Source organism: Carcharodon carcharias, chromosome 23 (genome assembly GCF_017639515.1).
Source record: "Carcharodon carcharias isolate sCarCar2 chromosome 23, sCarCar2.pri, whole genome shotgun sequence".
NCBI lineage: Eukaryota > Metazoa > Chordata > Chondrichthyes > Lamniformes > Lamnidae > Carcharodon > Carcharodon carcharias.
Window position 1 is genome coordinate 910,316 of NC_054489.1, and position 14,490 is coordinate 924,805.

General features: G+C 44.1%; 2 protein-coding genes across 6 annotated transcripts in view; one reads left to right on the top strand and one right to left on the bottom strand.

The window, feature by feature from the left end:
• cntnap1 (contactin associated protein 1) overlaps window positions 1-14,490 on the top strand; it is a 1,152,571-nt gene that overhangs the window by 563,915 nt on the left and 574,166 nt on the right. The window lies entirely within an intron of this gene.
• tubg1 (tubulin, gamma 1) overlaps window positions 1-14,490 on the bottom strand; it is a 76,352-nt gene that overhangs the window by 23,976 nt on the left and 37,886 nt on the right. The window contains exons 6-8 of the mRNA XM_041173322.1: window positions 12,493-12,619; window positions 12,261-12,347; window positions 2,843-2,992 (exon numbers count right to left, since the gene is read on the bottom strand). Coding sequence (XP_041029256.1) covers window positions 2,843-2,992; window positions 12,261-12,347; window positions 12,493-12,619 — 364 coding nt within the window. The remainder of the gene's footprint in view (window positions 1-2,842; window positions 2,993-12,260; window positions 12,348-12,492; window positions 12,620-14,490) is intronic.

Consider the following 14,490-nt stretch of genomic DNA (forward strand, 5'->3'; position numbering starts at 1 on the left):
ATAGCTGCTAAACCGAGTCCGCAACAGGTGGTGAGGAAACCAACAAGAGGGAAAAACATACCTCAACTCATCCTCACCAACCTGCCTGCTGCAGATACCGATGCTGTCATGGACAGATGTAAGAGTGACCACCACACATTCCTTGTGGAGACAAAGTCCTGTCTTCACATTGAGGATGCCCTCCACTGTATTTTGTGGCACTATCACTGTGCTAAATGGCACAGATTTCAAACAAGACTGAACAACCGTGAGGTGTTGTGGGCCATCAGCAGCAGCAGAATTGTACTCAACCACAATCTGAAACCTCATAGCCTGGCATATCCCCCACTCTACCATTACCACCAAGCCAAGGGATCAACCCTGGTTCAATGAAGAGTGGAGGGCATGCCAGGAGCAGCACCAGGCATACCTAAAAATGAGGTGTCAACCTGGGGGAGCTGCAACACAGGACTACTTGCATGACAAACAGAAAGTGACAGACAGAGCCAAGTGATTCCACACCCAACGGGTCAGGTCTAAGATAAAAGCAAAATACTGCGGATGCTGGAAATCTGAAATAAAAATAGAAAATGCTGGAAAACCTCAGCAAATCTGGCAGCATCTATGGACAGAGAAACAGAGCCAACTCAAGTCTGTATGACTCTTTTTCAGAGTTCTAAAGAAGTCATACGAACTTGAAACACTGGCTCTGTTTCTCTCTCTGGAGATGCTGCCAGACGTGCCAAGTTTTTCCAGCATTTTCTGCTTTTAATTCAGATCCAAGTTCTGCAGTCCTGCCACATCCAGTCATGAATGGTAATGGACAATTAAACAACTCACTGGAGGAGGCTCCACAAATATCCCCATCTCAATGATGGGGGAGCCCAGCACATCAGTGCAAAAGATAAGGCTGAAGCATTCGCAACAATCTTCAGCCAGAAGTGCCAAGCGAATGATCCATCTCGGCCTCCTCCGGAGGTCCCAAGCATCACATGGGATGCCCACATACCACGAATGAATTTTTTAAAAAGTCTTCAACCAAGTCAATTCACTCCACGCAATATCAAGAAATAGTTGAAAGCACCGGATACTACATAGGCTATGGGCCCTGACAATATTCCGGCAATATTACTGAAGACTTGTGCTCCAGAAGTTGCCGCACTCATAGCCAAGCTGTGACAGTACAGCTACAACACTGGCATCTACTCAGCAATGTGGAAAATTGCCCAGGAATGTCCTGTGCACAAAAAGCTGGACAAATCCAACCCAGCCAATTACCGCTTCATCAGTCTACTCTTGATCATCAGTAAAAAGATGGAGGGGGTCATCAACAGTGCTACCAAGCGGCAAGAAGCACTTGCTTAACAATAACCTGCTCACTGACGCTTAGTTTGGCTTCTGCCAGGGCCACTCAGCTCCTGGCCTCATTACAGCCTTAGTTCAAACATGGACAAAAGAGCAAGCTCCTGAGGTGAGGTGAGAGTGACTACCCTTGACATCAAAACAGCATTTGACCGAGTGTGGCATTTAAAGCCCTAGCAAAAGAGGAGTCAAGGGGAATAAGGGTGGGGGGGCTCTCCACTGATTGGAGTCATACCTAGCACAAAGGAAGATGCTTTTGATTGTTGGTCAGTCATTTCAGCTGCAGGACATCACTGCAGGAGTTCCTCAGGGTAGTGTCCTCGGCCCAACCATCTTCAGCTGCTTCATCAATGACTTTCCTTCCATCATAAGGTCAAAAGTCAAAAGCTGATGATCGCACAATGTTCAGCACCATTCACGGCTCCTCAGATACTGAAACAGTCCATGCCCAAATGCAGCAAGACCTGGATAATATCCAGGCTTGGCTGACAAGTGGCTAGTAACAGTCATGCCACAGAAGTGCCAGGCAATGACCATCTTCAACAAGAGGGAATCCAATCATCGCCCCTGGACGTTCAATGGCATTACCGTAACTGAATCCCCCACTATCCACATCCTGGGGGTTACCATTGACCAGAAACTGAACTGGACTAGCCATATAAATACTGTGAATACAAGCAGGTCAGAAGAATCCTGTGGCAAGTAACTCACCTCGTGACTCCCCAAAGACTGTCCACCACCCACAAGACACAAGTCAGGAGTGTGATGGAATACTCTCCACTCGCTTGGATGTGTGCAGCTTCAGCAACACTCAAAAAGCTCGACACCATCCAGGACAAAGCAGCCCGCTTGATTGGCACCACATCCACAAACATTCACTCCCTCCACCACCGCTGCACAGTAAAAGCAGTGTGTACCATCCACAAGATGTGCTGCAGCAACTCACCTAGCCTCCTGAGACAGGACCACTACCATCTAGAAGGACAAGGGCAACAGATGCATGGGAACACAATCAACTGCAAGTTCTCCTCTAAGCCACTCGCCATCCTGATTTGGAAATATATCGCCGTTCCTTCACTGTCGCTGAGTCAAAATCCTGGTACTCCCTTCCTAACAGTACTCTGGGTGTACCTACACTACATGGACTAAGGCAGTTCAAGAAGGCAGCTCACCACCATTGTCTCAAAGGCAATTAAGGATGGGCAATAAATGCTGATCTAGTCAGCAATGCTGGCATTCCATGAAGAAATAAAAAAATTATAGACACAGCAAAGCCGCTTTCGTGGCAGTAAGCCACCAAATGTAAGCCACTAACTGTTCCCATAGCTTGTAAAGATCGCAATATTTGAATATTTAAAATTAGCACCATTGAATCAAATGGATGTAATCACAAATTAAATATTACAGTGGTGCACATATCCCAAGAATGTATAGAAACATGTAATAACCATTTAAATGTGAGTCTAATGACAGCAAATATGTATTATTAATCAACACGTACCGACTGATCTGTAGTAAGTGGAGTGTAACCCGTCATAAGGAAGTGTAGCCTTGGAGTGGGAATGAGGGATGCAATCAGTCCAATCAGATCATTGTTCATGTATCCAGGATACCTCAACGTTGTAGTACTTGCAGACATGATGGTGGAAACCTATTAAAGAAAACACGTAACAACACTGCAAGGTCACAATGCAGCTATACAGTGATACGTGAAACTGAAGAGTGCTTTCCAGTAGACCATTTTAACCCAGCAAAAATATTAGTTTAGTGCACTTTAATTAAAGAAACTGAATTAATGGTAATGGTCGTGTTGGCAGACTGTAACTGTAAACACCCATTCCTCATCAGAACAAATGTAAAAATATGTACAGGACCATAAAAAGTGTTGTGGTAATTCTGGCTGCTCCTGAAAAAAATTTTGTTTCGCAGGGCCTGTTTGTTGCACTACACAGCCCCTTCAAGATTACCACATGGCCACCCGTGCCCACAGAACATGCTTTCAAGTTCTTCCCATGATAGCCGCTTCCCTATGCAGTCTGTTCCACGTTTGTGGCGGCACTGATTAGGAAAGACACTGTAGTGTTGGAAAGATGAATGTCTTTAAGGGGGCAAGGACAAAAACAAAAACAAAAATCGCTGGTAAAACTCAGCAGGTCTGACAGAATCTGTGGAGAGAAAGACAGAGTTAACGTTTCAAGTCCAGATGACTCTTCATCAGAACTAAAGAGGAATAGAAATGTGGTGAAATATAAGCTTTAAGGGGGGTTGGACAGATGAAGCTGGATAGAGGGCCAGTGATAGGTGGAGGCAAAGGAGAGATTGCCAAAGATGTCATAAACAGAAGGTCAAAGGGGTGTTGACGGTGGTGATATTTGCTAAAGGATGTGCTAATGGTGACATTAAGAGCGGAAAGCAAAATGAGCAAGTGACAGATGGCCCTAGTGGTGGTGGTGGGGTGGGGGGAGGGGATGGAAAGAGGCTAAAAGGTGGGCATATAAAACAACGGATGGAAATAAATTTTAAAAATAATAGAAATTGGTGGGAAAAGAAAAATATATTTTAAAAATATAATAAAAATAAAAATATATATAATAATAATTAGAAAAAAGGGATCAAAAAGGGATGAGGATGGAGGAAGTTGTTGAACTCAATGTTAAGCCCGGAAAGCTCTAAAGCACTTAATTGGAAGATGAGGTGCTGTTCCTCCAGTTTGCATTGAGCTTCAATGGAGCATTGCAGCAGGCCAAGGATGGACATGTGGGCATGAGAGCAGGGTGATGTGTTGAAATGGCAAGTGACAGGAAGGTCTGGGTCATGCTTGCGGACAGACTGAAGGTGTTCTGCAAAGCGGTCACCGAGTCTGCGTTTGGTCTCTCCAATGTAGAGACCATCACATTGGGAGGAGTGAATACCATTGACTAAATTGAGGGAAGTGCAAGTGCTTCACTTGAAAGGGGTGTTTGGTCCCTTGGACGGTGAGGAGGGGGGAAGTAAAGTAAGTGTTGCACCTTCTGTGGTTGCATGGGAAGGTACCGTGGGAGGGGGTTGAGGTGTAAGGGGTGATGGAGGTGTGGACCAGGGTGTCCTGGAGGGAACAGTCCCTATGGAATGCGGACAGGAGGGGTGAAGGGCAGATGTGTTTGGTGGCATCATGCTGGAGTTGGCGGAAATGGCAGAGGATGATCCTTTAAATGCAGAGGCTAGAGGGGTGGTAAGTGAGGATAAGGGGAACCCTATCATGGTTCTGGGAGGGAGAGGGCAGATGCGCGGGAGATGGGTCGGATACGGTTGAGGGCCCTGTCAACCACAGTGGGTGGAAAACCTCGGTTAAGGGAGAAGGAAGACATGTCAGAGGAACTGTTCCAGAAAGTGGCATCATCGGAACAGATGCAAAGAGGACAGAAACCATTTGATTAGAATTGAGAAGCTAAAAGAGTACGATCACATTCCTGGGGTATTGTACAGACATCCAAATAGGGATAGTGCACCAAATCTGCAGGGAAATCCCACTTATGTGCAAGAACCATAGAGTGGTGATAGTGCTAAATTGGGATAGTGCTAAAGTAAAGGGTAAAGAGGAGTTTCTGAACTGTGCTCAGGAGAACTTCCTTATCAGTATGTTCTCAGCCCAACTAGAAAAGAGGCATTGCTGGATCTGGTGCTGAGAAATGAGGTGGCCAAGTGTCTATGGTAAGAGTGATCACCGAATCATAAGGTTTATATTAGTAATGCAATAGAGCAAGGAACAATCTAAAGTAGAACATCTAAATTGGAAGAGGGTTAATTTCAATAGGATGAGAAGGGATCTAGCCAGGGTGAAATGGAACCAAAGACTGACAGGAAAACTGTAACAGAACAATGAATGATCTTTAAGGGAGAGATTCTTCAAGTATAGGCTAGGTACATCTAACAATGGTGAAAGGTAAGGGAGCCAAAAACAGAGCTCCTTGAATAATGAGGGAGATAAAGATGATGATAAAACAAAAAAAAAAGAGGGTGTATGCTGCAAGCCAACTGAATTCTTTAAGTGTTAACCAGGTCAAATGCAATAGTTTGAGAGGGGAGGTAAACAGGAAACTAAGACTGGCAAAGAGAGAACATAAGAATAGAATGGCACTCAGCATAAGAGGGAACCCAAAAATCTTCTATCGGCATATTAATAGTAAGCGGATAGTAAGAGGTGGAGTGGGTCCTAGTAGGGACAAAGAGAGTGATGTATATTTAGAAGTGCAGGGCAAGGCTAGGATACTTAATGAGCTCTTTGTATCAGCGTTTACTAAGGAAAAGGAAGTTGACAAATATTAGGAGAAACAGAGATAATACAGGCAATGGATAGGGTGAAAATTGAGAGAAACTGAGACTAGAAAAGCTGACTATGCTGAGAGTGGATAGATCACCTGGTCTGAATGCCTTGTAGCCCAGGGTTATTGGAGAATGGCAAATGTGACATCCATGTTCAAGAAAAGGTGTAAGAACAGTCCCAGAAACTACAGGTTGGTCAATTTATCATCCAGAGTGGATAAGTTTTTAGAAACAATATTTTATTTAAAAAATCAACAGGCATGTTGGGATGTTTGAGCTAATTAAGGAGAACCAGTACAGATTTGTAAAAGGCAGGTCATGCTTGACCAAGCTAACTGAATTTTTTGATGAAGTAACAGAGAAGGATGATGAAGGACATGCAGTGGATGTTGTCTGCCTGGATTTTAAGAAAGTGTTTGACAAGGTACCACATAGAATGCTGGTTAACAAAATTGAGGCTCATAGAATAAAAGGGTCAACACCCAATTGGACAAAAAATTGGCTTAAAGACAGAAAGCAGCGAGTTGTCGTAAATAGTTATTTTTCAGACTGGAAGATGGTAGGCAGTGGTGTTCTCTAAGGGTCAGTGCTACAATCACTGCTCTTTTTGCTATACATAAATGGCTTGGGCCTTGGAGTACAGAGTAAAATTTCAAAATTTATTGATGATGCCAAACTTGGCACAGTGGTGAACAGTGAAGGTGATACAAATTACTTGCAACAGCTAGGCAAGCAGAATGGGCAGACAAGTAGCAGATGGAATTTAATACAGAGAAGCATGAGTTTATGCATTTTGGCAGAAGGGTTGGTGAAATGTATTACAGTCTTAATGGTACAGATCTAAAGAATGTGCAGGAACAGAGGGGCCTGGGCAGTATATGCATTGATCTTTGAAGGTGGAAGGACATGGTGAGTGAGTGATTAGCAAAGCATATGTGATCTTGTGCTTCCTAAACAGAGGCATTGAGTACAAAAGCAAGGAAGTTATGCTGAACCTTCATAAAGCTGCTTAGGCCCCCAACTAGAGTATTGTATTTGTTCCAGTCACCATACTTGGAAGGATGTGAGATGGTCCTCGAGGGTGCAGAGAATTACCAGGGATTTTAGGTACAAGGTTAGGTGGGAAAAGCTGGGGTTATTCTCCTTGGAGCCAAGTAGATCGAGGGGAGATTTGGTCGAGGTTTACAAGATTATGACAGACTGAGATAGGGTAGACAAGAAATAGCTCTTCCCTTTGTCTGACGGTACAAGGACTAGAGGACAAAGGTTTAAGGTCTTGGGCAAGAGATGTAAAATAGGAGAAAGAACTTTCTATGAACCCGATGCCCACGAGGATGATGGATTTGGAAACAATCAATGATTTCAAAAGTAAATTGGATGGGCACTTGAAGGAAATAAGCCTGATGGATTACGGGGATGAAGTGTGGGAATGGGATTGACTGGTTGGCTCTGCTGAGAACTAGCATAGACGCAATGAACTGAATGGCCTTCTTCTGTGCCCTAAATGACCCTATAGTTAAACGGTCCATACAACAGCCATGGCTCAGTTGTTATACTCTCACTTCAAAGTCACAAGATTCAAATCCTATTCAAGAGGCTTGAGCACTAAATGTATGCTGAAACTTCAGGGCAGTCCCAACATGCGCTGCACCGGCAGAGGGGTAGTCCTGAGGGGTGCACTGCACCGGCAGAGGGGCGGTCCCGAGGGACGTGCTGCACCGGCAGAGGGGCGGTCCCGAGGGACGTGCTGCATTGGCAGAGGGGCGGTCCCGAGGGGTGCGCTGCACTAAAGAGGCGGTCCCGAGGGGCGGGCTGCACTAAAGGGGCAGTCCCGAGGGGCGCGCTGCACTGGCAGAGGGGCAGTCCCGAGGGGCGCACTGCACTGGCAGAGGGGCAGTCCCGAGGGGCGCGTTGCACTAAAGGGGCAGTCCCGAGGGGCGCGCTGACCTAAAGGGGCAGTCCCGAGGGGCGCGCTGACCTAAAGGGGCAGTCCCGAGGGGCGCGCTGACCTAAAGGGGCAGTCCCGAGGGGCGCGCTGACCTAAAGGGGCAGTCCCGAGGGGCGCGCTGACCTAAAGGGGCAGTCCCGAGGGGCGCGCTGACCTAAAGGGGCAGTCCCGAGGGGCGCGCTGACCTAAAGGGGCAGTCCCGAGGGGCGCGCTGACCTAAAGGGGCAGTCCCGAGGGGCGCGCTGACCTAAAGGGGCAGTCCCGAGGGGCGCGCTGACCTAAAGGGGCAGTCCCGAGGGGCGCGCTGACCTAAAGGGGCAGTCCCGAGGGGCGCGCTGACCTAAAGGGGCAGTCCCGAGGGGCGCGCTGACCTAAAGGGGCAGTCCCGAGGGGCGCGCTGACCTAAAGGGGCAGTCCCGAGGGGCGCGCTGACCTAAAGGGGCAGTCCCGAGGGGCGCGCTGCACTAAAGGGGCAGTCCCGAGGGGCGCGCTGCACTAAAGGGGCAGTCCCGAGGGGCGCGCTGTGCTGTTGAAGGAGTGTACCCGAGAAGCGCGCTACACTGGCAGAGGTTCCTTTCAAATGAGATGTTAAACCAAGGCCCTGTGTTCCTTCTCAGGTGAATATAAAGGGTCCCAATGACATTATTTTGAAGGGAGATGAGAATTGGCTCAGTCCTGGCCAATATTTATCCTCAACCAACATCAATTTAAAAAGAGAGGTTATCTGCTTTGTAGAACCTTGCTTTTGAGTAAATTGGCTGCCATGTTTCTTACATTACAATAGTGATTACACTTCAAAACATGAATAGGGCTGATGAGGGAAGTGCTTACGAATTTGGAACAGAGTCGGCCATTCAGCTCCTCAAGGTTGCTCCGCCATTCAATAAGATCATGGCTGACCTGATTGTGCCTACACTCTGCCTACACACAATAACCTTTTTCTTGACAAACAAGGAAGCCAATCTACCTCTGCCTTAAAAATATTCAATAACCCTGCCTCCACCACTCTCTGGGAAAGAGAATTCCAAAGATTCACGGCCCTCTTAACGGAAAAAAAATTTCTTCTCATTGCCGTCTTAAATGGGTGTCCCCTTATCTTAGTCTTTCCCACAAGGGGAAATATCCTTTCAGCATCCAATCTGTCAAACCCCTCAAGATCTTTTATGTTTCAAAACAATCACCTCTCAATTTTCTAAGCTCCAATGGATACCGGCCTAGCCTGTCCAACCTTTAATCCTAAGATAACCCCCATCCAGGTATCAGGTGAGTGAACCTTCTCCGAACTGTTTCTAATGAATTTATATCCTTTCTTAAATAAGGAGACCCAAGCTGCACACAGTACTCTAGATGTGGTCTCACCAACTGCTGTACATCTGTATGGTTGATATTATGTATATGGAGTTTTACTAAGTACCACATATTAGATCCATTTGCAAAATTAAAGCAAATAGGATTAAAGGGACAGTGGAAGCTTGGATACAAAATTGGCTAAGGGATAGAAAGCACAGTCCATTTATGAATTTTTGCATTTCAGACTGGAAGGAAGTGCCCTAAGGGTGGCATTAGAACCACTGATCATTTTGATTTATATTAATCACCAGGACTTGATACATAGAGCATAATTTTGAAGTTTGCACATGACATGAAATTCAAACATGTAGTAAACAATGAGATGGATAGTAACAGACTTCAGAAGATAGACAGAGTGGTCAAAGTACATGGCAAATGCAATTTAGCACAGAAAAGTGTGAAGTTATGTATTTTGGTGGGAAGAATGAGGAGAAGCAATATGAGCTAAATGGTACAATTTTAAAGAGGATGCAGGGACAGAAACCGGGGGTGCACATACATAATTTTGTAAAGGCAGGACAAGTTGAGAAGGCTGTTAAGAAAAAACACATGAGATTCTTAGCCTTGTTAACAGAGTACAAAAGCCAGAAAGTTATGCTAAATCTTTACACTGGTTAGGCCCTAGCTGAGGCTTGTACACATCTGGGCACCACACTTTAGGAAAGGTGTCAAGGCCTTAAGAGACGATGCAGGAGAAATTTACTAGAATAGTACCAGGATGGGGGACTTTAGTTAGATGGAGAGGCTGGAGAAGTTGGGAATGCTCTCCTTAAGGCAGAAAAGGTTAAGGGGTCATTTGTTCAAGGTGTTCAAAATCACGAGGGTCTTTGATTAATTAAATCATAATATATTATGTTACAAATACTATGCAATGCTTGAGTAAATAAGGAGAAACTGTTTCCAGTGGCAGAAAGGTCAGTAACCTGAGGATATAGATTTAAGGTGATTTGTAAAGGAAGAGTCAGCACGAGGAACCCATTTTTTATCCTGAGTTGTTGTGATCTGGAATGCATTGTCTGAGAAGGCGGTGAAAGCAAATTCAAAAGTAATTTTCAAAATTTTCAAATTGGATAAATTCTTGAAGGGAAAATATTTGCATGGAGAAAGAGTAGCGGGAACAGTTAGATACCTCTACCAAAGAGCATGCACGCAAGGGGGGAAATTTATTTTTCATGGGATGTGGACGGTCACTGGCAAGGCCAGCATTTGTTGCACATCCCTAATTTTCTTGAACTGAGTAGCTTGCCAAGCCATTTCAGAGGGCAGTTAAGAAACAACCACATTACTGAGAGTCGGGAATCACATGTAGGCCAGACCAGGTAAGGGTGGCAGGTTTTCTCCCCTAAAAGACATTACTGAGCCAGATGGGTTTTTACAACAATTAATTATAGATGCCACAGTCACCATTACTTCAACTGGCTTTATTTTCCAGATTTATTAAATGAATTTAAATTAAATTCCACCAGCTGCCATGGTGGGATTTGAACCTGTGTCCCCAAAGAATTAGCCTGGGATTCTGGATCACCACACCAGTATTATAACCATTACATTACTGTCTCCCCCAATGGCCTCCTTATCTGCTTTATTATTTTATGACCGGCTGTAAATCACTTTGAGACATGAAGTTGTGAAAGGTGCTATTTCAATACAAGTTCTTTATTTATAACAGAAACCTTGCCTCTCTATTTTTCTGCCTCTGTATTTGTGAGCAACTTTCCCATTCCCTGTGCCCACCAATGGCAGAGTGCCTTCTGCCACATAGACCCTGCAGCACTCCTTTAAACGCATCCCTCTCTTCTTTTTGATGTTACTTTCTTCTCAACTATTTCGCCACATTCAAAAATTGATACCTTTTTCAATTTGTTTTTTTCTTTGCTGTAGTTGCCAATCTCAATTTTAAACACAAATCAACATTTTAGCCCTTGATCCCAAACCAAATGGTTCCCATGGATATGCTCCAACCAGCCAAGTTAGCTGATATGAGTGGGGGCTATGCAACAGGTCACATACATCAGAGGTCTCAAGTGAAAGATCAGAAACACCACCCTCATTCTGGAGTTTGCCCCTATCTAACTGACAATAATTCACCACAGTGGAAATAACTACTAACGCTTGATGACCAGATTATGACGTTCTTTAGTTGGAAGAACATCAACGTGCATTAGCTTCTCTTGGCCATCAAATTATTTATTCAAATTCAGCTACATAACTACCCATTTATCCTTATTCTTTTAGGTTATAAGCATTTACTAGAATGGTTCCAAGGATAAGAGATTACAATTACAGGGACAGACTGGAAAAATTGGAATTATTCCCTTTGGAGGAGAAGGCTAAGAGGAGATTTGATAGAGGTGTTTAAATTCGTAGAGCTTAGATAGAGTAAATAAGGAGAAACTGTTTACAATGCCTGATGGTCAATAACCAGAGGGCACAGACCCAAGATGATTAGCAAAAGTCCCAGAGGTGACATGAGAAAAAGCTTTTTAATGCAATGAGTAATTAGGATTTGAAACGCACTGCCTGATTCGATGGTGAATATAGATTCAATAGAAGCCTTTAAAAGGGAATTGGATAAATACTTGAAGGAGAAAAATACTGCAGAGGTATGGGAAAAGCAAGGCAGTGGGACGAACAGGATTGCTCTTCGAAAGAGCCCCATGGATTCAATGGGCCAAATGGCCTCTTTTGTGCTATACCATTTTGTGTTTCTTGCAGGACATGACAACACCTTTAATATGATTCTTAACAGCCTGCTTCAGTTGGGTTATGCTTATGCCTCCATTTCTTCTCTTCGCCTTAAACCATAGGGCTATAAACCTGCATCAAGGAATATTTCATTAATGCACAAGAACAGGCCAGTTAGCTTAACATTTGTCATAGAGAAAATGTTAGGAGCTATTATTAAAAATATTAGCAGGACATTTAGACAAATTCATGGTAATCAGGCAGAGTCAGCATGGTTTTGCGAGAGGGAAATCATGTTTAACCAATTTATTGGAGTTCTTGGAAGAAGTAACGTGCTGTGAATAAAGGGGAGCATGTACTGTACTTAGATTTCCAGAAGGTATTTGCTAAGGTGCCACATCAAAGGTTATTGCAGAAGATAAAAACTAATGGTGTCAGGAGTAACATATTGGCATGGACAGAAGATTGGCTAGCTAACAGGAAAAAAGAGAATAGGCATAAATAGGTCATTTTCAGGTTGGCAAAATGTGGCGAGTGGAGTGCCACAGGGATCAGTGCTGAGGCCGACTTCTGGTCCTAATTTGTATGCAACAATGTGCCCCATCCAGAATAATGAGCATTAACCTTTACCTACCAGCTGGTTGATCTGAGAGAAGGAGGGGTTCTGAATATGCAGCCTGTCTGTTGCAATCCGATTCAGCGCCGTGTTATCAAGGACAACCTTAGAGACCAAAACAGTAGTATTTTAATGGCCTGCACAATTCAACATATCACTCTACTAGTCCATCCCCAAAGGTCAATGCAAGACATTAACCCCTCCAGACATTACTGCACCAAGTTCAACCATTCCACCTGCAGTCACTTACCACACAGTCTGCGTTCTGAGTCAGTCTCTTCAGCGTCAGGAGCGAGTTATAAGGCTGCACCACTACATCACTCATCTCATCCTGATTAGGGAAAACAGAGTAGGTCTGCACCAGTTTCTTTGGGTACCTGCAGGGATTTAACACAAATATATTAGAGCATTCTGAACAGTTTTCTAAAATTTTGGAATATTTAGACTTTTACAGTCAGTTTATCAAAATAAACACCACATAAATCTCATTCGGGTCTTGGTAGCTAATCACCAAATCAATGACTTAGATGAAGGGGTCAAGTGTATTATACCCACATTTGCTGATAATACGAAGCTAGGTGGGAAAGTAAATAATGAAAACACAGAAGATGCAAAGGGATAAAGACTCGTTAAGTGAATGAGCAAGGTGGCAAATGGAGTATAACATTGAGAGGTGTGAAATAGTCCACTTTGGTAGGGAGAATGGAAAAGCAGGATATTTTTTCAAAAAGTGAGAGATTAGTTTTCAGAGTGATTTGAGTGCCCTTGTACACAAATCACTTTGGAAGTAGAGGAAGAACTTAGGAAGGCAAATGGTATGTTAGCCTTTATTGCATGGGGGTTGAACTAAGAATAAGGAACTTTTACTGCAGTTATTATAAGGCTTTGTTGAGACCACACCTAGTTTTGGTCTCCATTCCGAAGGAAGGATATTCTTGCCTTAGAGACAGAGCAATGCAAGTTCACTGGATGTGATTTCTGGTTGAAAGGAGAGATCAAGCAGAATGGGCCTGTATTCTCTCTCTTGGGATCATCTCATTAATTCTGAGAGGGTGTGACATGCACAGACTGTTTCCTCTGACTGGAGGATTTAGAACTAGTTGTCATAGTCCTAGGATAAGGGATTGGCTATTTATTGCTGCGATGAGGAGAAATTTCTTCACTCAAAGGATTGTGAATCTTTCAAATTCTCTACTTAGAGGATTATGGATGTTGATGTTGAGTATAATCTAGTATTTTAATGGCCTGCACAATTCCTATGATCAATAAATTTTGGGCACTAAAAGAATCAAGGGATCTGGGAATAGAAGAAGTGGAATTGATGTAGCTATTATCTTACTGAGTGGCAGATCAGGTTCTAGAGGCTGAATGGCCTATTCCTGCTACTATTTCTCATGTTCTTCTGTAACAGGTGTTGGAGCTTCTTGAGACATTTCTTGACAGGCATGTTGCTAATCTATGAACCAGGTAAGACAAACTCAATAAAAAAAAAATACCAGCCCTTCGCGTCGCAAGCTAGAACTTAAGGAACATGAGCCTTGGCCTTACTGATGACTTTCTGCAGGTTGATGGCGCATGTAGGACAGCTGTGATTGACAAATAACTTACAAGGCTCAATGTGGACATTGCTGCACTGCAAGAAACTAGTCTCGCTCAAAATGGATCCCTTAACAAGAAACAACACCTATGCTTCCAGCAGGAGAAAATTCAAGAGGCAGCACATGAACATGGAGTGGGTTTCGCAGTAAAAAAAAAGTACTTGCAATGACTGAATTTCCCACAAAAGGCTCAAAGAGGCTTCTTACTCTTCAACTGTCAACCAGCTTGGGCCCAATTAACTTCATGTGCATCTATCCCCATACTCACCTTCAAGCCAGACGTCAATGATCGATTCTGAAACATAACACTGATATCAACAGAATTCCCAGCACTGAGGGCCTGTACCTCCTAGGGGACCTCAATGCAAGTGTGGGTAATGACTATAGAGCTTGGCCAATGTGCAAATGGCACCAGGGAATCGGCAAGATGAACGAAAATGGACAGAGGTTGCTAGAGCTATGCTGTTATCAGAGATTCTGTGTGACAAACAGCTACTTCCAAACCAAACTGTCTCACAAGGTGTCCTGGAGACATCCGAGATCATGCCCCATTCACCAGCTAGGTCTCACCATCATCAAACATACCACCCTCAACAACGTCCTCATCACTCATAGCTATCACAGCACAGACTGTGACACTAACCACTCTC